Source organism: Opisthocomus hoazin, chromosome 2 (genome assembly GCF_030867145.1).
Source record: "Opisthocomus hoazin isolate bOpiHoa1 chromosome 2, bOpiHoa1.hap1, whole genome shotgun sequence".
Lineage (NCBI taxonomy): Eukaryota > Metazoa > Chordata > Aves > Opisthocomiformes > Opisthocomidae > Opisthocomus > Opisthocomus hoazin.
This window is the reverse complement of record NC_134415.1, coordinates 22,299,358-22,326,789: the sequence shown is the minus strand read 5'-3', so window position 1 is coordinate 22,326,789 and position 27,432 is coordinate 22,299,358. Positions and strand designations below refer to the sequence as shown.

At 37.9% G+C, this 27,432-nt stretch overlaps 1 protein-coding gene across 3 annotated transcripts in view; it reads right to left on the bottom strand.

Annotated features, from left to right (window-relative positions):
* The window catches only part of SRBD1 (S1 RNA binding domain 1), a 129,560-nt gene that overhangs the window by 56,024 nt on the left and 46,104 nt on the right, over positions 1-27,432 (bottom strand). For all 3 annotated transcript variants that reach the window (XM_075412861.1, XM_075412863.1, XM_075412862.1), the window contains exon 17: positions 9,155-9,246. In XM_075412861.1, the coding sequence (XP_075268976.1) occupies positions 9,155-9,246 (92 nt within the window). The remainder of the gene's footprint in view (positions 1-9,154; positions 9,247-27,432) is intronic.

Below are 27,432 nucleotides of genomic sequence, written 5' to 3'. Positions count from 1 at the left end.
ACAAACAAAAGTGGAACAGAACACCAATGAAAGTAGCATTGATCTCAACAGGAAACATTTAAAACTATGTATTTCTTCTGAATGCATTTATGTCTATGTATAGGTACTATACTTGTCTTTCAGCAAGCTTTCTTAAACTCAACTTGTTTAATAGCTACACAATGTTTTAGAGAATTTTCTTTTAGTTTCACCTAAAGGCAAAACACATTTCAAAAGTCAAATTTTAGATAAGCTCAGAGCAAATATCTCTCACTGTCCACATATCCTTTAATTAAATCTTTTAAAAATAGACAACTACATGGATAAGTTGATATAGGAATTTTCCAAGCATAGCCTTCTCACGGGAACCTTCAATTACAAAGCAAAATTTAGACTCTTCTTGTCATAATAGCTAGGTTGACAATGCCGTCATCTCCCCAGGAGGCTTCCAGCGGAGGCGTAGGACCTGATCCAGCAAGGCACTTCAGCACAGATGCATGCCAGTATTCCCACCGAAACCAGCAAAACTGTTCACATGCATAAAGTTACATAGACATTTAAGTGCTTTCCTGGATCAGGTCTGATAATTACAGTATCGAAGCGTGAAGATCAGTTAACAGTCAGTTATATGATTTAAGGGATGCAGCTCCTACAGCCAGTACCCAGGACAGTTGACCTCCGGAATTCCCACTAAAGCTGCAATTTTACTCTAGAACTTCTCAAATTCAAAATAAAAGAGAGCACAACAGGGAAAAGGCAAGAGTTGTCCACATTCTCCCTAAACTGAAGTTCAGTCAAGATTAGCAACTACTATCTCTTGTACAGGAAAACCTACTTCTTCTCCGTTATAGTATTAGCACGCTGCAATAGCCAGATCTTTTTAGGGGGCAATGAGGCTCCGCTCTGGCGATTTGATCCAGGTGGCTGGACTCTTACAGCGCCAGCAGACTCTTGCTGAAATCAGGAAGGTTCTGCAGAAGTGCAAGGTCTGCTACCATAGACCAGACAGAGGAAGTAAAAGCTGATGGTCTTACATTTTCCCCTTAAAAATTAAATAAATACATTTCAAAAAGGTTTTTTTATACTATTTGCCTAAAACTATTTGTTTATATGCTTAAAGCACATTTCAGGAATGGCTAGAAACCACGCATTTTTAGAAGACTGACAACGAAACAGGTAATGCTTTCCCACTTGTACAGTTATTGAGGTGCGCTTTACTTCTGCTCAAGCAAATACAAAATAAAATATATGATAGCATGAAGGGCAAAAGCAGAAAATCGGATTTCTCAAAAGTAATCATCAGGACCAAATGTGAAATGTTTGTGATGCCATTCTTAAAATACGTTAGTTTAAGTAAAATGTGAAAAAAAACCCTATTCAATATTAAATAAGGTATTAGGATCAGGATGACATGGCCCTCTAAGAAAATCACCACAAGAATTGCACAGCCAATAGATGCAAAGCTTCAAGTTGTCAATTAAGAAGAAAACATTATTGCAACACTTGGAATGACAGTAACATCTTGTGCTGCTATGCACTAAATCCATGTACAATTTTAAAGCTTGGGGGGACAGGATGGCCTAGGTGGTCCTCTGACTTTAATATAGAAGAACTTCACCTCCAAATGGAATGAGAAATAAAGGAGGTTACAGAAAGCATATTTACTGAAATCCTGTCTTTTCATTAGGACATTTTCTGCTATTTTGTAAGAAAGGCAAGTTAACTGTTTGGTGGTCTCTATTCACTCCACACTTTGGCTATTTGACAAGACAAACCCACCAGATAGTTAAGTATTTTTGCCTGTCAGTGATTAAGTGCAATGACAGTGTGGTGGGCGAAAAGCCTGCGTAACAGTTGCTTGCACAACTCATGGCTCTGTCAGTCTCTGATCTTCACAGAAAATAAGAGATTACATTAAAATGTTTTGTTTCCTAATGGCTAGTGAGCCTAATACCCTCATGAACTTGCAAACGTACTTAACTATCTGGCTACTCCTGTCTTAAAAAGATCAAATCTCTCTTAATTCCAAACTGAAAAAATTAAAATTGAGACTATTTTCCTCACACATACAGGCAACATCACTTTGTTTTTACTAGTACTTTCGACAGAAAAAGATATTATTTTTCACAGGGATTAAAAAGGAGAGTTTCCACTCTGGAATACTGGTAATAGTTTTCAGTCTAGATCTTTTCAGACTAAAGACTGAAAAACGTGCCTACTCTCAACAGTGAGTGGCAAAACCAATACAGCAGGCTTCCAACTATTTCTCTAGATGGTATCCATACAAGGGCCGTGCCAGCTGCCAGTCCTAAAAAGCCACAGTGTTAGTGCTAACTTCTTAATTTGGCTACCTGCCTCCCCCCAGTAATGGAGCAGATCTAAGGCAATCATTATGGCCCAAATCAGATGTGCACACTATTTAGGGTGCAAGAGCAGCTAGAAATCATGTTGGTTACACAACAACATTCATTATAAACAGTTTCAAGTATTGTGCCTGCTTCAGAGGCAGCCTGCCAACTTCTGTGGTTCAGACAGTTGCATGTTTAAATGTTGGCCTTTTGCATTGCTCTATGCATTAAAAAAAAAAAGCTTAATGGCTGTAGACAGGACAAGAGTGAAAATGAACATTCAAAGTTCTGCCAAAAGCACTGTGAGAGACTGCCAGGAATGACTATGGGTGGAAGAAGCAAAAAAAAATTCAATTTCTTTTGTTAGTGGTATTCAAATACTGCTTGCCACTACAAGCAGAAAAACGTTTTTGACCAAAAGTCGAAATTTCATGATGATGGCATTCCTTTAAACACATGGATCTTTATATAAGGATAAACACAGACACGTAGAAACACAGAATGGTTTGGGTTGGAGGGGACCTTTAAAGATCATCTTTAATGCAACCCCCCTGCCATGGGCAGTGACATCTTCCACCAGACAAGGTTGCTCCAAGCTTCGCCCAACCAGGCCTTGAACACATGAATAAGAAACATGTCCCAGTCAATAATGGTGACAGTTTAGCTACCTCATATGAGCGGGAGCCTTTGCTTGTGTTTTGAAACAATGTGAAGCTTCCAGATGTGAAGGCAGTGGGTAGTTTTACAAATGTTTTACAAATAAATATATGGCAGGCACAAGCTATTAGGCTATGATTAGTTCAACCTCAATTTTTTCATAAATGAGAACATTCTGTATTTTATTATAAAACCTCAGTATTTTGTTCTTGCTGAGACATGCTACTATAACATCCAAGTAACTCACACCCCCCCTTCTTTTAAATTAATCTTTGCACCTTAAAAGTCTGGACTGAAACTTCAATGTCAATATATTTAATAATATATTTAGGTAATCAGAGAATAACTCACAAATGCATATGTAATTATTGTCAATATATCATACCAGGGTAGATATGGAAACACCACAACTTATTTAAATCCTTTTCTAAAGCCTATTATTGTGTTCAAGATCAATTACTCTCCATAAGTATCTGCAATAATGTTTACTCAGTGATCGATTGTTCAGGTTTCCTGAGTTCTGGAAGCTTTCTATCCTGTTGACCTGAACTTCACCCTCCTTGCAAAGGATACAGTGAAACGTACAGTAGTCTTTTCATTAAGCATTCTTTCTCAGTAGGTCAGGATTTGTGACACAGTTTTGAATCCTCATATATCTTCTTGGTGAGTTTAAAGTATGCAATTTATTTTAAGCAACTGTTCAACAGCTGCATTTCATCCCAAATTCTTCTGTGGCAAGTGAGCAGGTTTTTGTTTTAAAAAGGTTACATTTTAGTTTACTTTTAACTCCATAAAACTGATAATCTGTTATTTGCCTAAAATTGATGAAATAATGAATGACAATGTTCTATTTACTTACTACAAAAATCTTAAAAAGAAAAGGCTTGAATGCAAAAAGGAAGTAAATACATATAAAGGGAAAACCTTGACAAGGGAATGTTACAATACAGCTTTTAAAATTCAGTACTTTTTGTTAGAAACACACTCTCAAAATAACTTTTCTCAAGTAATTTCTGTATCACAGGATAATAGCACATTTTTTTTCCTAAGGCGAGATGCGAGACAAATAATCATTCAACTGAAAGGAGTTAGTCTTACAGGCTTGTATAAATTCAGAAAAATTTTTCCCCATGTGCTCAGCTTAAAAGGTAGAAATATTCAGTACACTTTTCACATTCAGACTGCTGGTACGAATTTTAACTGCATCACTATGGCATTGACTACTGTTACCACCAGAAGTTAAAAAAAAATAAATTTGAAGTTCTGTACTTACAAGAGTTATTCATTTAAACCCGAAAACCTTTCCTAAGTGACCAGAGTGTCCCTTCCTATACCTATAGTAAGAAAAGCAACTTTCATGAGTAACACATCATACTGCCGTATTAAAAGCAACCCCAAACTCCTCAAATTGAAGAGCATCCTCGTACTCATTGTTCCCCTGGCTCCACGCTTCAAAGCGGCAACAAAGCCTTCTAAGGAAAATACACAGACACATGCATGCAGAGTTGGATCCAGAGCAAGGGAAGTAAACCATTTTTGTAACTCTTCTATGCTAAGGGAGACTGGCTTTACCAGAGCCTGGACTAAAACTTTGCTTCTGGAGACTGCTTTAAGACAGAACTGGTCGGGTATTTTCAGTTTGCTCAGAAGTCCTCCAAATGATGCTCTGTAAATAGAAGGCCAAGTCCACCTGCTGAACTCAGACCCGTCTGGGACATAACAAATAGGTAAATGAGAGGAAGACAAGGTGAACATCACATCTTTCCACAAATTACACAAAGATTACACATCAGTTGCAAACATTAACACGTGCACAGAGAATGATGCTCACTTACAAGCTATACACATACACAAATCTCTTAGTGTAGTGGAACTGTTGATGCAAAACAGACATAAGAGTTTTCACCTAGCTTAAAATAATCTGTTTTAATTTTGTAACATGACAGAAGCCTAGGGGAATTTAAGTGGGTCTTGATCTTGCAGATTATAGATCAGACTCCTCTACTCTAGCTTACTGTTACACTCTACAGCTGCAGAGGAAATACAGTGCTGATGAGCAAGATAATGATGATCATATACCATCTCTCATCCATGCCATGAGGTTTGCACAGATTGGAAAACATCAGACTCTTGTCTAGAACAAGAAGAAAGTAAAGACTACAAGCACCTCCAACACCTGTGTAACAACCCACTCAGCATTATGCCAGTAAGTTTGGGCAATTCAAGCCCATTCTTCTATCTCTCAAAATCCTGATGCAGGCACACACGTTCATGCACAACTGTAGGAGGCCCAATCACATCCAGACTATCTGCAGTTATGAACTCTTTTTTAAGATTATCTACAGATTTGCTACAACTTCTGTTCAAACTATAGAGCTCAATCTACACCTTCAGATGAGCTTCTGCTTACTGGTGGGAACTGGGTCCTATCGGGAAAGAAGGAACAAGTCATCTTTACCTCTTAGTGCTGGTCACCATCCATTTTTTTTTCTAATCACTGCATCATTTCCCTTCCAACAATGTAATTAAACTCATTCTTAAATGCTATAGAATACATCAGGTAAATGCAGTTTCATTTTGTACTGCTGTAAATGCACACAATCCAATTACATGGGTAAGATTTTGTAGCCCAGGCAAAAGGTTTTAATGTATAAGAATTCAGAGCTTGCTTTCCTTTCCTTTCATCTAACTTGGAAAACTTGTGGAACTTGCACCAATCCTCTACGATTAGCTTCAGAAGGAAGCTTCCACTTAGGAAATACTGCAAACGTTTTAACCATAAGACTTCTGTCCAATAAAGTTTTTGAAAAATGACCTTCTCTCCTGATTAGCCAAGGGGGAGTAGTGCTCTTTTAAGAAGATGAAGAAATTAGCTCAAGTAGACATGAAGGCACTATGTCCCACACATCTAATCATCAAATTGTTTTACTTTCCTTAAGATAAAGTCAAAAGAAATTACATTTTTTCCAATCTTTACCTTCTACTTGCTGGCCAGTGTGACAGCTCTGAACTGTATGTCTCTAACAGCACCCAAGGGAATAAAACCCTGTAGCACCACAGTCTCAAAGTCCCAACAAGCCCCCAAAGCCTATAAGGCTTTCTTTTGCAAGGAAAAGTGCAAGTGGTGTGCTGAACTTTGAGTCTACAATAATCCAATGCATTCTGCCCTGTGGAGAGGAGACAAAGCAGATGGGATTTGACAATGCTAAAGCAAGCTGTGTTAGGTGACCTTTTGCTCTCCCAGATTCTTCTTTACCCTCAGAAACCATCCTTTCGAAGCAACGCAGTTTCTATACTGATCATACTTGTGCATTCTGCAAGACCTACGTTCTTGCCCTGTTTGTACTCCAACTCTTTGTAAAAAAAGTAACTTTCAGGAATATTTTATCTACATTCAATGCTTTGCTATGTGGTCGTAACAGAGTACCCCAGGCCTCTGCAGGCTCAGAGGAAAAGATGCATTTCTTGCAGCTGCTGCATTAGACAAGAACAAGTATGTTACTCTTGTTTCAGCATCTAAACACAGATTTGCAAATTAAAAACCAAATGCGTACGACTGGAAATGCATTTATGGGAAATAAATTGGAAAGGCTTAGCATGAGATCTCTTCTAACAAGCAATAATACAAATGTCATGCCTGAAAAGCAGTAACTCCCTTTCCCACCTTATCCCATGTTCTCAGCTTAACTAGTATCTTCAATTAGCACCCCCAAGAAATGCTAAAGGCTGCTGGTTTTCCACCTATATAAAACACTCAGCCAAGGAGAAATTAATAAGGTAGTATTATCATCAGGATTGATGTCTGTAGGAAGTGAAATCTTACTACAAACAGCTGAACAAAAGTTCTCATGTAATATGCGTTATTTAATAATTTACATTTATGTAGCTGATAGACAATCAGTTCTACCTGTGTAATTCAAAAAACCCCAAATCCTTCCATAAAGTTTGTGCTAAGAAAAATGTTAAAGTGGCAAACTGCGTTAAGATCACAGATATCTCACATCAGTTGTACCTTTTATTTTAACTATAAATGTCACACTTCATCATGCAGCTGTCAGCTTCCTTTAATGTACTAAATGCTATCATGTAAGCACAGAACCCAACACGATGTTACACAACAATTAAAATTAAAAGCAAGTCAGCTTTGACACCATGTCACTTTTCTGTTTGCTGCAAATTACAGGAATATCAAAAGTACAAAAGTTAGTCAAGAAAAAAAAGTTTGCAAAAAAATCCCCAAACAGTGACTATTTTCCTCTAATGTCAGATTTCTGTGGTCAGCTTTAAAAAAAAAAAAAAATGTCCACACCTTTAGCTCAGCTAATTACAAATCAGCATAAAAATACACCAAGAAGAAAGTCTAAAACTTTTAGAAAGATTCTATTGTAATAAATATACTTCTAGTTGTCAGTTCCGTAACAGCTGACACCCATGGAACTAAGCAATTATTTTTCACTTTCTATCCTACCCCTTTTCAATCTCTATCCGCTCTGCGGTACTGCTGTGGCATGGTAAACTGCTGATGCTTTTCAAACCGGATGCAACAGCGCTTAAGTTATACCTGAATCAATTCCTAGTAATAACAGAGAAATTATGAAGTCTAGATAATTAATACTGAAATTGGTCACGTATCACAAGTCTGGTTTTCATTTACTGCATTTGATGCAAAATAAGAAATAAAAGTGTCTGAAATTTTCAAAAATTAACTTCTGAAAAACAGGAAAATCATGTACATCTGGAAAAACGTATTATTAATAATTAGATTCAGTGGTTTTCTGTTCATTTACATCAACTCCAACTCCACATTTAATATATCAGCTACATAAAAATCTTTGGCCCAAGGGAAAGTGAGTGGCATCTGTCACAAATACAGAAATGTCACATGCCTAATATTCACTGTGGCCATACCGTGACACATTCAAAACCTGTGGCCCAAGGAAGAAATAATCACAGCAGAGTCCATACACAGGCAGGGGGGAGAGAGTCAAGCAAAAAGAAGCTAGAGGCCTGTCCTGCAAAGGGAAGGGCCGATACAGACACTCAAAGAATATTCCCGTAAAATCATTCACTTGAAACATCAAATTAACACAAATCCCTTTTTCACTCTGTGGAAATCAAAGGAAAGGCGAACATGGGGAATGCTAGGCAGTTTTACCCCCAAATACCCTGTAACTTCAAAACTGTTTTCTGCTGACCTACACATCTTTCTCAGGATTTCCAAGCCAGTAACCTGCTAAACTAACTATAAAATGAAGAACAGTAGCGTTTTGACTGGAAAAGAGTTCTATATGAGAATGTTGCTGCATTTTCAAATGTGCCTTATTTGCTCAAATACAACAGTAAATTGCAGGTAAACCAAGAAAATAAAAAAATGGGGTTAATAAAAACAAATACAAAAAGACATAAAATTAAAAAGACACAAATGTAGTAATCCAAAATAATCTCAGACCTGCCCTTACAGCTGTCTCCCAATAAACCAAATCCAAAAGTAGAATACGGATACCATTGAAGCTGCTAGGAATTTGAACTTTAACGATCACTCTTTAACCAAACAATGAAAATTACAAGAGTGGCAACACTTGTACATTTCTAGGAACTTGGGCAGTATTATACCTCAGTAACATTTATGCTGAAGTAGGTAATTTTTTTAAAAATAAAACTAAGTAGTATTTCTTGAGTACTACATTCAGCTACTTGAAGACTTCAAAGTCATCTCAGTGAATGCACACATTTAAATTACTTGTTCTATACTTACAATTTTTTCTAGCCCTTGAAATGTTTAATTATTGTTAGAGACATTTGTGTACGTACAAGGGAAGAGATGGAAGATCTGGCTCTTGTGGGCATGGACATGTCCAGCTATGAAAGTTTATGTAATTCATTTTTTATATTAATCCCCATAAACTCTCCTGTACCAGCCTACTGAAGGAATACATCCACAAGGACCTTTACGCTACAGGCCTTAGTAGAGATGATGTCACTGATTTGCATACCTAGCAGTTCAAACATGAAATGATAGAAGAAAAAAAGTTCAGAAACAAAACGTCAAAAAAACATTACTTTTTACACTTTAAGCTATTATTATACTTAACAGTATAAACAATACAGTCTGAGAACTGACACTTGAGCTGCATGTTGATATGGTGACAGAAATTAAATACACCTCATACCTGCACTTCTTAGGTTAGGGTCTAGGTCTGGCATTTCCTTGGATGCTTCTGGACTGACGCTGTAGATAGATGCTCCTGCTTCACTGACAATGCTGAAAAATAAAATGGCAAATAATCAAGACACTACCCTACTGAAAGACTTGGGAAGTTGACTTCACTGAACATCTGGATTTTTTTTAAAGCCTCATGTTTTAAAAATATTTTGAATCAACTGAATACTTGTAAAAGTAAGGCAGTACAGAAAAAGGAAAATATCTCCATTTCAGCCAAAACACCCCTCCCTAACCTGCAACATCCATACTTTTTCAGTTCTGGCCCTCTTATAAATACACACCGTGTGTGTTATCAGCCCCTGCAGTAATCTTACAATGGAGAAAATGAACACAAGAAACAAGTGTTACCAGAAGCAGATAAGCAAACCAGCTTCCATAAACAAACCAAAAACCTACCTGACAATTTCATTAAAAACACCTAGCTTCTAAAGTCTAACATCAATTACTCCATCACCCTAACTCCAGTCACAAGTGTGCATGCACGCTGTCTAAAGCTAGCTGCCTAAAATACCCAGAAATAAACCAACCTGATACAGGGTGAGCCACAGAGTTGCAGCTCGCTTCTCAGCAGCATTTGGTACGGTATTCTCCCTGCTCTCACTGCCATCCCCAAACTAAAAACACAGATTGCACGTCTTCAGCAACTTAAACTACAGTTCATGTATCCACCACACACCTCAAACTCGTTCTGTATTGACGATAAACTCACCAATTCAACTCACAACACATAATTAAAAAACCCTTGAGTGCTCTAGTTTCACTTAGGAGAAAACTGCAATCAAATACTCACAGCGTAAGTTTATTTTCAGCTGTGAAATTTTGACACCACTGTACCAACAGTATATTTCTTCAAATAACTTCAACAGAACTTGAATTTCAGACTGATAATTACGGCATCGTACAGCTACTGCACTGGAGAGGAATACTATCGGTTTCAGAACTATTTTTACTTTTACTGTTCCACTCCTAGAATAACCTTATCTTTGCCATAAGGAGGGAAACCACAGTCCAGACCTTTCAATAAAAATCATAATTGCTTTATATTGTTTTAAAGTTAGACTATACATTTTCCATTTAATAACATTTAGTAAGTCAATTTTTTAAATAAAGAAACTGATATCTAGAGGCTCCTCCCTTTAGAAAAAGCTGGAGAATAGCTCAGCGATAAAAAACATTCCCATTCAGTGTTCCAAGTATGTTAACAGTAAATAGTGTAAAATGCAGATATAAAAGGTATGATCATCTTACTGTTGTTTTAACAGTTTTTTAAATACATATAAAAATTATTATCTGTTTGATCAAAATGGAATTTGGTAGAGTGCTGTACATACAGGTCAGATTTTATAGTTACTAGAAACTCAAAAGAACATTTCAATATTACAGACGAACTGGATAGCATAACTCCAGACCCATTCAAACAACAGGTTTACAAGAGAGAAAAATTGCTCAAATCAATTGGTCAACAGGCTAAAGGAGGCAAATGAAAAAAACTATTTACACGAGTCTTAAAAAGCTTCAGTATTATGCATGTACCTTCGCTCTACCTGGCATTCAGAAAACAGCCCCGTAACAGACAATAACTGAGGGTCACCAGCAAACCAAGTTCGGAAATACGGTCATATCACAAAAACATAACTGCTGAAAATCAGAGATGTTGACAGAAGACTCAAATGGATTTTTCAGTTTAATGGTAAAGAACAATGCAGCAGAAAGTATTTCTTAACCCGTTCACACCTTATAAAGGCAGCATCTGGCAACCGTTCCCTTTTTGGAAATTGCTCCCAAAAAACCATACACATTAGCACGTACTTCTAACAGCTTTTAACTAATTGCTCTTCGATCTCTTTGTATTCTAGAAGATCCAAAAGTTAACCTCTCATGCAATTTCTAAATATAATACATTGATATTACACTTTGCTAAAAAAAATTCTAAAAATTAATGTTTTGTACACATTTTTACAGCGCTGTACTATAAATGGTGTTACTGCACGCAACTTATTGCTTGATGTCTCCCAGTATTTTGTGCAGTGAAAAAACAAAGTGGCATGGATGGGAATTCTAACACACCACATTTTACTGAATCTTATTAATGCTACAGTGACAATTTTCACAAGTGAGAGGAATGCAATAATACTATCTTTCTATGGCAGTGAGTGACTCGGGCCAAATTTTAAGGTAGGTAGCATAAAAACTTCTTGCTAAAATGAGTAAATAAAATTACACTCAGGATGGGAGAAAGAAGCATTTGAAAACAGCACATTTCCTTTCCTCAAGTGCAAGAACATTTATATGCTGGGAGGAGAAAATAGTGGGGAAGCCAAGTAAAAAGTTATCTCAAGCAGGAAAACAAGATACAAAAAGCACTTTCAGAAGAGGTATACATTGGATATTTGACATCCACTCTAAGATGGTTTTGTATACGCAAGCAGTTATGAAGTATTTGGTGTAGCAGACTTGGAAAAGGGGGGGAAGAATTTCCGCTCACGCAGAACCCCACACTGCTGTGTCTAAGACAGTAAAAACCCAGACGGTAAACAAATTTGTTACCGAGTAAATGCGTAGGGCCACAAACTCCAAAGAAACCATCCTCTAGTTCGTTCAACCATAGCCAACCAAACTTTCACAGACCTATTAGTGGCTGTCATGTGGTTCTATTTAGTTTGTTTTTAGCTACAGTGAGGTGGTTTCTAATGTGACACTGGCACATACAACACTAAAACATTTAGCTTGGTCACAATACTAAGATTTCAAGTGCAAGATTTCAAGATTTCAAAACAGGTTTAGAGATTTTTGTCTGCAGTTGTTCTGGATTTTGCTTTTTGACTAGACAAGAGACAGGCACTTTGGTTTAAAGACATTTTGTGGGTTTCTGGTGTTTGGTGTTTTTTTTTTTTAATTCCAATACTCCTCTTTAAAGTGATGATCCTATATAGGATAATTTACACTAATTCAATGTTGTAAAATGCTCTGCATCATGCTTTCAAAGAATATATATATTTTATGTTAGGGCACACTCAGACAAAACCAGACCTGCTCAAATCAGTAGGTGACAAAAATTTACCCCAAACTACTGCAGTCCACACTGTTGTCTAACCTGCACCCTCCCCCCTTTTTTTTAAAAGATATAATTTTCAAGAGAGTCAAAAGTAACCCCTCACAAGAGTCGGTAAAAACTGTATCTAAAAAACTGTGTATGTTCAGAACTAGAATTTGTTTCTACTTTGACTTTTTAAGCCACATAATGCATTAAAACAGAAAACTAAACTCCTCTATCCCCTCATAACATGAGATCCGTGTTTCTGTGCATTCCTTAAGAGGACGAATTCTTGCACTGACCAAAATCTTAACAGTTGAAACATTATTATTCAAGTTATTTTACTATTTAAAGTCAAAATGTAGTAGGTAAATGAGCAAGTGGTATGATATGCTTCGAGTATATGAACGGACAAGTCTCAAGCTGCTCACTGAATTACCAAAAAAAGCAGGTAGAATACCTGGGCATACGCCTCCATACTGTCTGCTTGCCACATCAGCCGTCCTGCAGAAGTTTTTTTTCCTCAGTATCTATATCCAACTTTTAAAAATTAACAGCGCCCAAACCACAAAGCTGCTACACAGTATTTAATTTACTCTTTTTAATTGCGCAAACAGATTTGTTGCATAGAAAGTAAGTTTTCGTATAGTGTACCCGTCTCTCGCCCATTTCTTAAGATACATTTGAAGTCATCAAACCAACATGAAATCTGTTCCACCAGCACCACCTGGTGGGCCCTCAGCTTTCTGCTAGAGAGCATGCCACTGTATTCTAAATACTTTAAGGAGCCTTTTAACATTTACTAGAGCAAGTTATTTTCTCACTCAGCTTAAATAAGCATTATATATTTCATGTAAAAAGATAATCTGAAGACCTGTTCAAAACATTCAGATTTTCAATCTCTTCATTTTTACAGGAAAAAACCCTATCTTGCAAAAGGTAAAAAAATCTACGAATATGTACTTTTTTTAAAATTAAAAGCTATTACATACCTACAAGAATGCATAACTAAAAATTACACGTAACAAACTAGAACTACCAACAGTTGTTTAACTATATTACAATTTCATGTACATGCATCTATCTAATGGCACACTTCTTAAAACTTACAAGTTTCTTAGTAAGATTTCACTGAAAACCTTTTTAAAACTACGCACAAAACTTGAATGTATGTATAATGAAAAAGATATCAGGCTGGAGGCTTCTAGGGTTAAAGATGGATGCAGTTTCCTGACATTTTCCTGAACCTTAACAGCATTTCAGACTATTGTATTACACTGAAGTCATTTCCCCACAATCAAATGCAACATTGGATTAAAAACCTAGAGAGACAGAAAAAGTAACTTTATCTGACTTTACATAATTTACTGCTCCTACAGTCTCCAAAACACTGATTTACAACTTGAAGCCTTTAAAATAACATTTTAAGAAATAATACCAGTACAAAGAAGAGACTAGTGTTAATACTTGGAGGTAAATCGCGGTCACTCTAAACTGAAAGCGTATGTCAACCTCAAAATGCTCCCGGATTTTCATATCTGGTCATAAAATGATGATCTGCCAAAATATAACTCCCTTCCCAATCAAAATTTAGTAATTGTGGCTAACTCCTCCAGCCCAACTTTTTACATATTAACTGAGAAATACATTCTTCACAAGCTTGTGGCAACAAAAGCTAGAAGCTCCCACAAAGGACAGAAGTACAGAAGTGTCAAAGGATTATTCAGTGTTACTTACTAAAATAACTGGCCTAAGAATTACCCAGGACAGAAAAATAAAACAAAATAAAATGACAAAATATTTGCCAGAAAAGAGTGTTACATTTAGGAGCTCAACTGGAATGCTACAAGGTTTATTTCTGTTGACAGATTCAGTAATTAAAAACAAACTGAGGAAGGGCAAGGAGGACTTAATTAGTACAGGCTCAAAACAAGATCAGGCTATTTCATGAATGAGAAATCCATTGGGCCTTACTGAAAACACAGAAGTCACAACTAGCTCCAGAAGAGCCTACAAATGGTTGAGAGCTACGGAACTACTTGAGAAATAGGATGTCTGCATCTGTTCTTGCACATCTCCCTGTGCATCCATTTTTGGCAACTAATGAAAACCACCTGGGGAAGTCAAAGAAGCTCTTCATATGAAATAGCAATAATCCCTTTATCTGCACGTCGACTTGTGTCTCGCTCCTGCCTCTCCTGTCAAGCAGGAGACTGCCCACGGCAGAAGCAACTTCGGCAGTCCCTCCAACTCCCCATCATTACCAATGGCAAGCTGCAGGTTTCTTGCCGTCACGGGCAGAGTTACTTGCCGTTCCCAGGGTCTCACGTTCAGCCCCTACGCGCCCTGCACAGCACAGTTCCTTCTGCTGGGGAAATGATGAGTACTGCTGACTGGAGACCGCAGTCCAGCGCAGGCTGGGCAAGATGCTGTGATTTACTCAGCCACACGCACTGCGCCACAGGAACAACGGGATACCAGGCTTGACAGACCCTGACTCTGACACAGCTAAGTCATTACTTTTTTTTTTTTTTTCTTATGAGGAACATATGTCATGAAAGTGCAAGATAAAAAGCTTCTGATATATACTCAATAATGAATTCAAAGAATAAAAAGCCCCGAAAGATTTTTAAAAGCCTGTTCATTCTGACAGATGAGATTAAATTCAAAATCTGGTCTTTCCTCCATCTCCAATGAGCTAGTGGTATGGCAAAGGAAGACGTCAGGATCATGAAAAAAGATTACACTAGAAAAAATTCATTATTCAACAGAATTAAGGGAAACCCCATACAATTTATCTGTGCTTTTAAATAATCTGAAGATTTAGCTTTAAATTTTAACAATATATAGAACTCGGGAGATATTTTCCAGTCACAAAACATACTGTTAGACAGGAAAGGAATTTCATCAAATTTCCATTGCTTCATTCAAAACTTCTAGTCACTACTCACCACACAAGTTTTGCTTATGTGGAAGTCCACCTTTCAAAATCAGTCATATTCGACAAGAGGTGTTATAGCCTTCTTTTGCAACAATACTACAGAAAAAGCTCATAGTGACGCCATTTAATTAGATGCGGGAACAAGTGTAAAAGAACAGTTCCTGCTCAGAAGCTCCCAAGCACACAAGAAGTTAAGCCCACAAAGTGTCTTCAGACAGCACATCAAATAAGCAGTGATACAGCCCCCGCATTGTTGCTCAGCCACACTCTGTAAGTTTCCATAGACTTATAGAATATTACCATAGAAAATTAGGTGACCATAGAATATTAGGTGAAACTCTACTTACAACCAGTGTTTTGAATTCACAACGAAAAAGTCTGTAAATGTTTCTACCCCCCATGTATGAATGAGTTTGCTCAGTATTTCACAGTTTACTAGGAACTACACCATACAAAGAAGAAAGCAATCTTGTCCTGATCAACTCGATCTACTTTTTAAAGTAAACAAAAATTATTAAACTGTTTCAAACCAGGAACTCTGTCCTGCAGCAGATTACAACACATAACAACAGTACGTCTTTCAGTCTCAAACCCTACTTTTGAAACAGCTTGCTGACCCTACAGCAGGGACAATAAATAAGCGCCTTATAAAGCAGCTTCTGAAGTGACAGAATTTCAAGGCAACCATCCTTGTGTTAAGGATCATTTCTCTCCAGTTCAGACACAAATGGTATTTTGCACCAGTCAGGCTGATGGCTTTCCTGGTAGACAGTGTAGATCTTTAGAACCTACTGAGAAGAATTAGATCTGTTTCTATCAGCGTTTAGCAAGATACTCTAATCACAGTTTGTGTCATTGCTTCAAATTATTAATAGTGACTTATCTTAAAATAACACTAGTTCTTAGAATAATATTTGATTTTCTGTTTTTCCAGTATGCTTATGCAGAACTAAACTTCACTACAGAACTAAAGTATGCACTTTCAGATGAAGAACAATAAGCTAAAGAGAAATGTAACGGTTTGAAATACCAAATTATAGTCTTTCAACATCAGATAAAATGCATAAATTCCTCAATGACCGTTTTATATGAAGTTAAAAGGAATACAAGAGATCAAAGACAGTTTAACTAAGAAGAACTGCATCCAAATCTCAGAAGAAATGTATGACAAAGACTGAAAAATCAGTAAGTATATTAAAAAATGCACTTATTGAAATAGTTGTCTTCAAGTATTACCCACTCCCCTGCAAGCTAGGAAACAGTAGGGCTAACAAAGCCCAACATTTTTGACTTTCACTGCTTTGGCGTATAAAAGAGGGCTGCGCATTGATTTTACATTCTAAGAGCACTTGCCTGTAATCACACATAATAAAAGTATATTTCAAACATAAGGACAACTATGTTCTGAGCCACACAACCCGATTGCCTATTTGTTAGCACAGAACAGGTTTAAAGAATGTGGAAGGAGCAACTGTAGCACAGGATCTAAAAAGCTGCTCCTTTCGAAGAGTTACTCCTTTGGAAAACACAGCCCTGTTCTACTTCCAGATTTGGATGACTGTAGAAAACATACCCCACATAAATATTTCCCTGATTACAGAATCAGAAGGGTTCAAAATTTTCCGATTCAATTCGTCAGCTACCATCATTCCTCTCCCAAAGACGAGTGGTGTGAGATTTCCTGCCACTAAAACAGTAAGACAGTTGTTACTTGTGGCAGAACGAAACAGGTTTGAGGATTACTGCAAGATGCAACAATGAGTTACCATGCTTCAGTTTCTTCTGTATTAGATATAACTCTATGAACCCCGAAATCAAAAACTGCTTACCATACTAGACTAATAAAACTAACTGCATAGCTACGGCCTGGAATCCCTTATTATCTGTGCATGAACCATGCCCTCAGCACATCCCTGCAAAGGGAAGAATAATCAGATATCTGTCTTCATCTTGTCTGAAAACGATGACATTTTTCAGTAAGAAAAGGGTCCAAATGGCAGGTGTCAAAGAGCTTTAGCTTCACACGTGGTGCTAGGAGGCAGAAAAACCAACAGCAGCGTGTGGCCGTGTCAGAGCGGCACAGAAGCTGCCGTACAAGTGCATATCTGAAAAGAGCAAACCTCATAGCCTGTTAAATCAATCTAGTGCCAGATGCTGTTATCAGAACAAAACCGGTGCTGCGGATTCATCCCCAGAAGAAATACATGCCCTGTGTCTGCAGTGGAAAGTGAAAGACCTAGGGTGGCACGTCTCAGGACTGAAGGTGACTCACCTGTGACTGCCCCCACTGCTTCCACTGACAGTTTCAGAAAACAGGTCCTGTCATCGCTCATAAAGCAGCTGGAGTTGAAGCTCCTTTCTGCCTCGCAGAGAGCTTTAAAATCTGAACTTCAGGTCCAAAATCTACTTCTAAGTTAACCACCCAACTAAAAAGCAGTTAAGTCACGTATTTTCACTTTAAATGCTGTAGTATAGTAGGAACCTGAGAGACAATATAACTACTGCTCTTCTCCTTGTTGCAACAACATCATGAAGAGAAATCATGGCAACACAGTTAACATTATAGAATACAGTATCACCTTAATGTAACGGGACAAGTTTAAAAAAGTGCATTTTATGTGATTAGAAATATGAGAGCATTAAAGTAATTCTAAGCCAAATTAATTACATAAACATATTTGAATATGTTAAAACGTTACCTATCTGTAGTCAATTAACATCAGAACTAAGGAAAGACAGTAAAAAAAGGCTTCAGGGCTGACACAGGAAATGAAAACCCTAAAGTCCACTTCTAAAAATAAAATGGGCATAAAGATGGGTATGGTCAAGACCACTCCTGCCAACACTCACGCAGTTTTACACAACTAAATTATTGCAGTGATCTCAGAAAAACAAACCGTACATACAACAGAGAAAAATATAGCCAAATGCTGGCAAGATTTTACCTAACCTCTTTTTACTCACTTGGTGGGGGGCACAGGGAGACAAAGAAACACACCTGATTTTGGCAGTCACACTTCAAAAAAGAAAAACACTAGGTGATGTTAAATGCATTTCATATATTTATAGAGACTCTTGAAATGAAATTGTCTAGATGCGTACATTAGAAACATGGCACAGTCCAAAAAGATGATGCTGCTGCTCCCATAAAAGCCTACCAAAACCGTTCCACCGCAAAGAACTCAAAGAGCAGCCTTACTTAGCCCCCCGACCCTCCCAGTTCTCAGGAGGCTGATAAGCCAACAAGACCAACACAACACCATGAAACAGCAGACCAAAGGAAGCTGCAGGTCCCAGAGCAGACGACCATCTCCAACACTGTCTAGCCAGCAGCTCCTTCTCAGCTCAGCCAAGTAAAAACCCCTACAGTGGTAGCATATATGAGGAAAGCTACTGTTTTCATCCAGCCCTTCTCCAGCCATGCAGGGGTCTTGCAAGAGGTAAGACCCATCCTGGCTGCTTTTTGAAACAGTATTGGCAAAGGGTAAAACCCTGGAACTAGGCAGTTCATGTTCATGCACAGTTATTGAAGTTGGAGCGTTCTAAAGTTCCAAGAACTAAGGTTTTGGAAGAAATCAGACTTTAAAATAAAAAAAGATTCCTGCCTGTAAAGCAAGACTTTGCTAGTACCATCTACATTTGGTGTTGTCACCAGCAGTTTATAATTGGGAAAACTGATGTCTGTCTGAAGTCTGTGTAATTTTTAAACCAAAGCACTGCCCTATTGCATGCACTGTCTCCTACCCACATCATCATTCTCCTGTGGGACATCGGACATTTAAGACACAGCTGATCCATTAAGGAGAGTCCATCAGGTTCTCCAGTGAATACAGAGCTCAACCAGTTCATTTGTCAGCAACTTCACAGAGCATTCAGATTTAGTCCAATAAAAATTGTACCAAGAAGTGTCACATGTAAACAATCAGTTTGAAATTATCTAGAAAGGCTACAAGAACATGCTATTCAGTTGCTATAATTGCTCTCAGTAATTGCTTTTATCTGGTAGAACAGGCAATACAGATGCAGCAACTGCTGGCTAAAATGCAGTTAGTTATGCCAGACCACAGGCTGGAGCTTAGAGTCACATTAACTCTCATGGAGACTTTGTCCCCAGAGTGGAGTATAAATGGACAAGACCACAACATATGGAGCAAAATGCCTCTTGGAGAACAGCACCTCCAGCAACTGTCATTTTCTTTAGTGCTCACTCTAGTCAGCTGGGAGGCAGCCCGGCCAGCGCTGCCGCGCAGCCTCCACAGCCTGATCCATGCAAAATTCTGGCCCGTAGCTTTGGCTCGAGTCAGGCTTTATTCTGTTTTTCCTCCCTTCCTACAGTATCACTGATCTTAGTACTCGATCTCTCCCCAGCACAGATCCATGAGGGAACACTGGAATCAACTATGCCACTTCTGTCAGGGCTGAGCAATGCAATGGAGACTCTGCGTGGTGCAAGGGAATCACAGATCCCCTGCTGCTGTTCCTCCCTCTTCCACCTCCATGCCGCTTAACATCTAGGCTGTATCTGCAGACATCATACTTAATATTTTTTAAACTACAAACACTTCTTGGCACAGTTTACTGAACTCTGAAGTACCTAGGCTTTCCACATAGAAAAACTCAAAATAAATTAAGCATTCTGGAATCAGAATGATTGCTGGCAGGAAAACTTCTTTGAGGTATTAAATACTAGGGAAAAGTGTGACCACACCTTTCTAGCCATGTCATTTCTTCTTATTTTACTTTGATTTGGAACTCACCTAAAAAAAAAAAAAAGGCAAAAAAAGCTGTCTGCTTTAGTTCACAGAACATACATTTGCCTCCTGTGTTTCTTCTCCACCTCAACATACTCAAGACAAACATTACGCAAAGTAAATTGTGTTTCATGCAGACTTGATCAAAATTATATGCTGCTATCTCTCAGAAATAATTTCTGCAAACTTAACCATGACAGTGCTCTTACAATTTTAAAGTCCTCGTTTGTTTTTGGTTTAATTTTTTTAATACAGGAAAAAACAGTTTGCTTTGACATTTTCCTATAGTCTAGTTTATGACTATTCAAAACCGATGCTGATCAAAAAGTGTTCTATTCTGTCCATCAAGGAAATTGTTTTTCCTTGGAAAAAAGGCTGTAAAACAGAGGTACTAGTTTAATGTTTCCAGCAAAATCTATTAATCACCTATGAAGGAACTGTAGCATTACAGTATAAAAACGATTATAGCAACAGACAGGAAAAAAACCAAGAAAGTTAAGAAAAAGTGTGGGTTACTCATTCTTTAGAAAAAGCTAGCATTTTTCATGCAAAGAAAAAAATCAAATGAAGCTTGCTTTACTTCAGCAATCGTATTTTAATAGCTGTTACTTTTCTCAGATTTAAAGGTAAGAAGATGTACTCAAATGTCTATAGAGCAACATAAGTAGACCGAGTGCTTTGTTATCAAACTACACATTTTTATCTTTTTAGGTCTCTAGAGTTCTTTCTTGTCTTCTCTTCTGGTCCTCATTGTCATAGTTTTAAACATTATTATTTTACTGATATCATATGCAACTGTTACGCATCTACAGTAAGAGATGCTAACCTGAATCAAATATATCTCCAGATGAAAGTGAGCTAAACATTAGGTATATTATTGCTTATCTTTTAAGCATTTAAAACAATATATACAGTCTTATTTTGTATTACAAACAGAAGTATGTATGTATCAACCTCAGTGAAAGAACAGATAAAAATAACCACCAAATTCCCACAAACTTGAAATGGATTTGTGAATTGCATGTTTTTATAGAAAACAAATTCCTTTAGTAAGACTGTAACCAAAAGGGGGAAAAACGTGACAAAAATAAATATCTGGAATTAGTGAAACAGAAGTTCAGTTAGGTAGTGCTGTATTTGTTTTCCCCCTTCTCTTTAAATGGAATAACTTGTTCCCTCAGGTTGTGACAGATCCATATTGGAGACTTTCTATGACTAATATCACTAGAACTGGCATAAACATATGGTGAAAGACCACTTCATTTAAAACACATTTTTCATCCAGTTACAAACACCTAAAAAAAATTATTCTTCTGGACTGGAATTTCTTATGCTTCATTTCTAACCAATTACTTTTAGACTCTGGAAAAAACCAAACAAACCACCTATAAAATAGTCTCTTTTTTTTTCATTATCCAAATATGAAAGCACAGGATAAGATGGCTTTCTAGTTTTTGAATAGATATCCTTACAGCTAAATCCTAAAAATGCAGCTAAATTATTTTGTCCTTTTTTTTTTACATCACAATTTTCAAAGAGATTCTCCAGTCACAGGTATGTTACACAGTACTTAGATACTCAATCACCTGCAGTTCTGGCAATAAAATAACTTAAAACAGTGTAAAGGTTTATTAACACATTCATACATCTAATTACTTGTGAGTCCAACAACAAATATTTTGCAGAAAAAAAATATCTTGGAACATGCATCTTTTTAATCACTTTACCCTCTTTTTGACCCCCCCATTTTATAATGGGAAAGTCTCTTAGAAACATTTGAGGAGTTGCAGGTCACAGTTACACAATTTTAAACAAAGGTACTAGCAAAAGTAAAACCGTTGACTCATCCTTTTCAAATACAACTATGTTGTTTTCTCTAACAGATGACAAAGTTTGCACCAGGAAGTTCATATTCAGGTTTTTCTTGGAAGGCAAGAAAAACAACAATCCATCAAGAGCCCAGCTTCCACCCAAACCTGAAGCCCTAGAATGAACTACTGATGTCCTCCTTTTCCCCATTCAAAGCTCTGTTCTCTCTCCTCACCTTACTTCAAAACGAGAGCAAGTTATTTCAATGCTCTCCTGTCAATTCGTATCTGCTCAGCAAGAAAGGAAGGTATGTTGGAACTCAATTGAAGAGCCTCCTGGGGAGCACCACACAAGGTGCAGACAACCAGAACCTACACCTGCAAATACTGGCACCCCATCATACGGGCAATGGGCATTGACTCCAAACCAGCTTCTCTGGATCGGTCATAAAGATTCTTATGTCTGGATCTTGCAAAACAAGCAAGCAATGAAGAGTGAGGGTCTTGGACTGATTCTTTCAGGTTTTGGAAACTGTTGAATGTCGTAGAATCATGGCGATTGCAAGGCAGCTCTGGAGATCAGCTAGTCTAACACACTTGCTCAAAGGAGGGTCAGCCAAATCAAGATGCTCAGGGCTGTGTCCAGTCAGGTTTCAAATATTTCCGTGAGTAAAGACTCCAAAACCTACTACACATTAACAGGAATACTTGGATCCTCTGTAGCTGAGACCTGAGGTTTTGGTAATATTAAACCAAGGTTCATAAATTTTTTAATAGCAGTTTAAAAATTTAGCACCATGTATACATTTCAGTAAAGTATGTATCTGCCTGTAATAGTGCCTAAGAAACAATTCGAGATTTAAAAAGTCAACTCTTTTTTCAAACAGTGCTGCACTGAAAATTCACTAAACAATCCCAGCTTCCTCAAATGCTAAAAGCAAGAGGAAAATGAAATGAATGGAAATGTGCACCCTTTCTTGCAGTAATAGAGTAAGCCCACTTAATTTCAAGTGTCAGATGTTAAATTGCTAAGACTATTGTTGCAGCTGATAACTAACTGCTGTTGCTTAAAATACCCACAACAATTTGGAGATCGGGGCTATAGAAGAAGAGACAACACAATATTAAAACAGTAATTGTCCAGATGAGAAGAGTTTATCAGATAGGGACGCCACGGCCGTGCAGCAGCGAAGAGCCTGGAGGTGCTCTGGCTGATGCAGACAGCTCCTACAGCGGCTTATGGAGAACATATGCCAGGGTGGGATGTGCAGCACCCTTTAACACAGCTGAGCATCTTCCGCCCTCGGGTGCCCGCTCAGCTCTGCTGGCTAGCGCGGAAGGTGGCAGAGCCAAGCCTCCTCCTCAGCCTGCCCCTGGCAGACAGGCAGCACAGTCGCTGCTGTCGCGTCTCCGCTGCCCTGAGCCCCAGCAACACGAAGCTCACATTTGCACACCAACGTTGTCACATACAACAACATGACTGAGGTGGGCATGGGACCATTCCAGGGCTTCCACTGGGCAGGTAGTTATCAGGCTGAGAGCATTTCTTATATCCACAGCAGAGAAGGAATAACAAGATGCTCCTCCACCATTAGTGCCAGATGGAAAAGAACAAGGCACAAACATTAAATATTTCCCCCCAGAGAAAGGACAGGCTTCCAAGTCTAAGCATAAATAAAAGTTCAACTAATTGAGATCCAAATTCTACTGAAGAAGTAGAGATGTAGATTTCTGTATTAAGGGTCTAACTGTCACTTCCCTGCTTTTTTTTTTCCTCCTAATTTATGCAACTGTAGAACACAGAATCTAATCCTAAAAAGCCACATAAGCACTTCTAAAAATACTAATTTGAAAATTATTTTCTGAGATTAGCCAAAGACAGGTATGTTCTGCATTCTGTTCAATAAGTTGAAACATTTTCTTAGAAAATATCAATAAAACCTTAAAGGTACGAATACCACAAACTAGCATGTCCTGGATTTGCATTTAATCAAATCCTGAGAACCAGAACAAATACTTTTCACAAGCTCCAAGTCTTAACTTCCTTTGAAGTCCATAAAGGCTCACAAAATCAACATCATCACAAGCACCATGTGATTTATGCAATTTAATTACATCAACTGCGGTACAGTAAGGAAGAAACCCCAAGCTTGTATTTTGTCATTAAATCCAACGGAAACTAACTTACAAATGCTTTATAAGTAGAGAGTAGACAGCAAGTTAAACCATACCCACATATTCCATTAAAATTTTGAAATCAGACCTGTTTTAATCATTAAAAGCTTCAATTTGTACTGAGTCCAAAAACTGGTACTTCAGATGACCCAAAGCCAATTTGCATAAAGCATCTCCCCCAAAGTTCACTGTACTAACTATAAATTTTAGTTTATCACAACCTATTAACCACATATTAGCTTGGCTTCATAATACCGGTATTTAAGATTCACCACAAAGTAATCAACTTCACACTTTCTGCATTGGATACTAAATAAAATATATTTACACAAACCATTATAATCAACATTTAATCTGTATCTTTACTTTAGAAAAAGCTGGAAGAAACTCCCTACAGACCACAAAACTGAAAAGAATCTGCTCTAAATTAGATGCCACCAGTTTTACATTCTTTCTTAGCACCAGAACAACCCTTTATTCAACAATCCTGTCTCAATCAGACAACACCACCCCTGCTAACGCCAGAAGTCCAGTAACCTGCAACCTGCTGTAACCACTTTATCAAAACGCAGCCAGTGAAAGGAAAAACAACTTCCCCCAACTTGCTCCACTAATAGTGATCAGCAGCACGGCCTTTCCAGCGAGTGGTCTTCTCCAGAAATGCCAAGCGGTCATCAAGCATTTTCCCTAGCAAGAAAACTACGGTGGAGGAGGCACCCAGCCGTTGTGGCCAGGCAGGTAAGAGAGACATCAGGGCGCCGGCAGAGCCCGCCGGGCCTGCAGGAGTAGGGGGAAACAAGAGGTACAGAGAAGAGGACAGCCTCAAGCATTCCTTTAAAGCTCTTTTTTTTGTTGCTGTTGTTAGCCAAAGAAACGAGATATATTAAAAGGATACTATATCACAATTTCAGATTTATTTCATTTTAAAACATTAAAATTGACAATGTCTCTCTCTGTTTGCTCTTATAGCAGAAGATTAGAGTTAACGTTTCCTTCAGCAGAGAGATACTCACTGAGAAGTATCACAGGAATATCCAGTTTGATTTACTTAAAAATGACAAACTAACTTCTAGAAAATAACTTTAATAAAAAAAATGACAAAGTAACTTTCAGCTGTGACTTTGCACGATGAATAAAAATAGACCAGGAACAAGAAATAAATGCATCACTGATTTTACTGAAAGCCCACTTCCAAAGTATATTTACAGTACAACATCGTAACACTGACAAGAGAATCACCCATGGAAGATGCACGTCTAAACTGTTTCCCTGAAACATTTATATCAAATTCAAATGTCAAAATGTATTTTATCCAAATGTTAGTTCTAGTTCAACCCAATAAAAGAACTGAACAGGCAGTAGGCATGTTGCCTTCACTGCCAAAGATGTTTAACGATATATAGAAATTAATTAGGTTTGAGAGAGAAGTTTTATGTGAAAAGCCAATTTAATATTAGCAGTAACTATAACTGCATACAGATGGACATCTTTCCCACCACCTCCATGTTTTTTATTTAGAAAGCTCCACAGACAACTCAGATGTTACATAAAATAATCTGATACAATTAGAAACTGTGGTATCACTTGTAGCTGCAAACAGGATTAAAGTGAAAACGTTATTTCAATGTAAGCAACAAATTTACTTCCAGGCGTGCTGGGTGTTGGAAGAAAAGGAAGATAACTGATTGACAGAACTGCTAGATGGGCAGGAACTACATTGACAACTGTACGCAAAGCCACCAAAGCAACACAGATCTCCCAAAACTGAAAAGGAACAGGAAAACCAGCACCACTCTCTCCTCTGTCCTTTCCCCTCCACTTGCCCATTGTTCCCACTTGTTGCTGCTAGGAGGGTCTGGTACTGAAGAAGGTGCTTCGTGTGGCTTGTGCATTTTGCCGTCTCCTTTCAGACATGCTCTTTCTCGCCTCTGTATCACACACCACGACAAATGGATCTTTTCTCCTTCCCTCCACTTACTCATCATTGACAAAACTGCTGCGCTCCAGCTATAGAAAGGAATTATCCTCAATAAGCACCTTCAGTTACAACCCTCTGACACTGCAGTCATCTAAATCTAATCCCTTTTCAAGCTGAAATAACCTACTCAAAGGCCCTTTGAGACACACAGCAGGTCTATACTCTCTGCCTCTCACACCCTGAAAACATCAGAAGAATGCTGAAGTGTCTCCTGTTGCTGTGGCTTCTTTCAATGTCATTCATGAAGCTTTTAAGACTGCCATACACTTTGTTGATAAGAAAAGTTAAATGAGTCCAGGCAAGCATAGCCCCCAGTTTCAGTATCACACAAAACTGCTCCACGTGAAAGTGCAGCATGGGTAGCGCTCGCTCCTGCACTGCCAACAGCCTCTAAGAGCCAACAGCCTGAAATCAGGAATAGAAATGACAATTTTACGTAACTGCAGAGGGAGAGAGCCCTTTGACAGACACTGCATATTTGCTTTTCAGTCCTGCAAGATTCTCAGGCTATTGGACACCTAGAAGTCATTAACGTTTAATTTTCAAATCTTGCTCAACTCCAAGCCATTTTGTCTTTTCTTCAAAATCAAGGTTTGTAATAGTTGCTCTCCTGGTACTGGGGGAATTTGTTAGCAGCTGTACAAGTGGCAATTTCCCGAGGTTTACTACTCAAAACAAACCTGAACATATTTTCAGAGGGAGACTTCTGTCCAACTTTGGATCTGCCCACAGACTTTCATTTTTACCAGATCTCAACAGTACTAAATACTTCAAAGAATAAAGAAACTTTTCCCCACTAATACAGCATTTTGTGCATATGCTCACTCCTTTATTAAACATTTCTAATTATTACTTAGAAATACATGCAATCCAAACATATTCACTCTCTAACACAGATCTAGGATGAAGAATTTCATTCCAAAGTAACTCTCTGCCAGTTAAAAGCCACTGAAATTAAGGTATCTAATGTAGACTGTTAGACAGCCTAATGTAACCTAACCACCCAACCTAAGCTTCTGCTATTGGCGTCAACGACAATAGGACAGTTTAAGCTCAAATAAATAAATAAATCTGTATATCACATCTCACAACAATAAAATAAGCCCAGTAAGAGCTGAAATGCAGAACACCAAATGTGGTTTCACAAATGAATAGGTATGAAGTTTGGCAGAATCTCAGCTTAAGTAAAAACATATTACTGGTAACCTCACACAAATGGAAAAATGCTTGCTTCTCCATGAGGTTCCTACAGAATGTCTACTTGAAGACAAAACACTATCCAAATATACAACCAGGTCAGACTGTGCAATAACACTCAGTTTTAGTACCTCACAAATCAGAGAATACATCTTGTATTTATCTAGTTTTAGTCTGGATGCTCTCAGTATTAATCACACTATATTTGGATGCTTCCACTTAATTTAACTCCTGAGAGGATTCCAGAAGTAGTTCCTGCTGGAACTTTTTTTACATACTGGGGACCTTAAATTAATTTTCCCAATTTTTACTAGTGAAAAATTTACCAATTGCCACAGCTA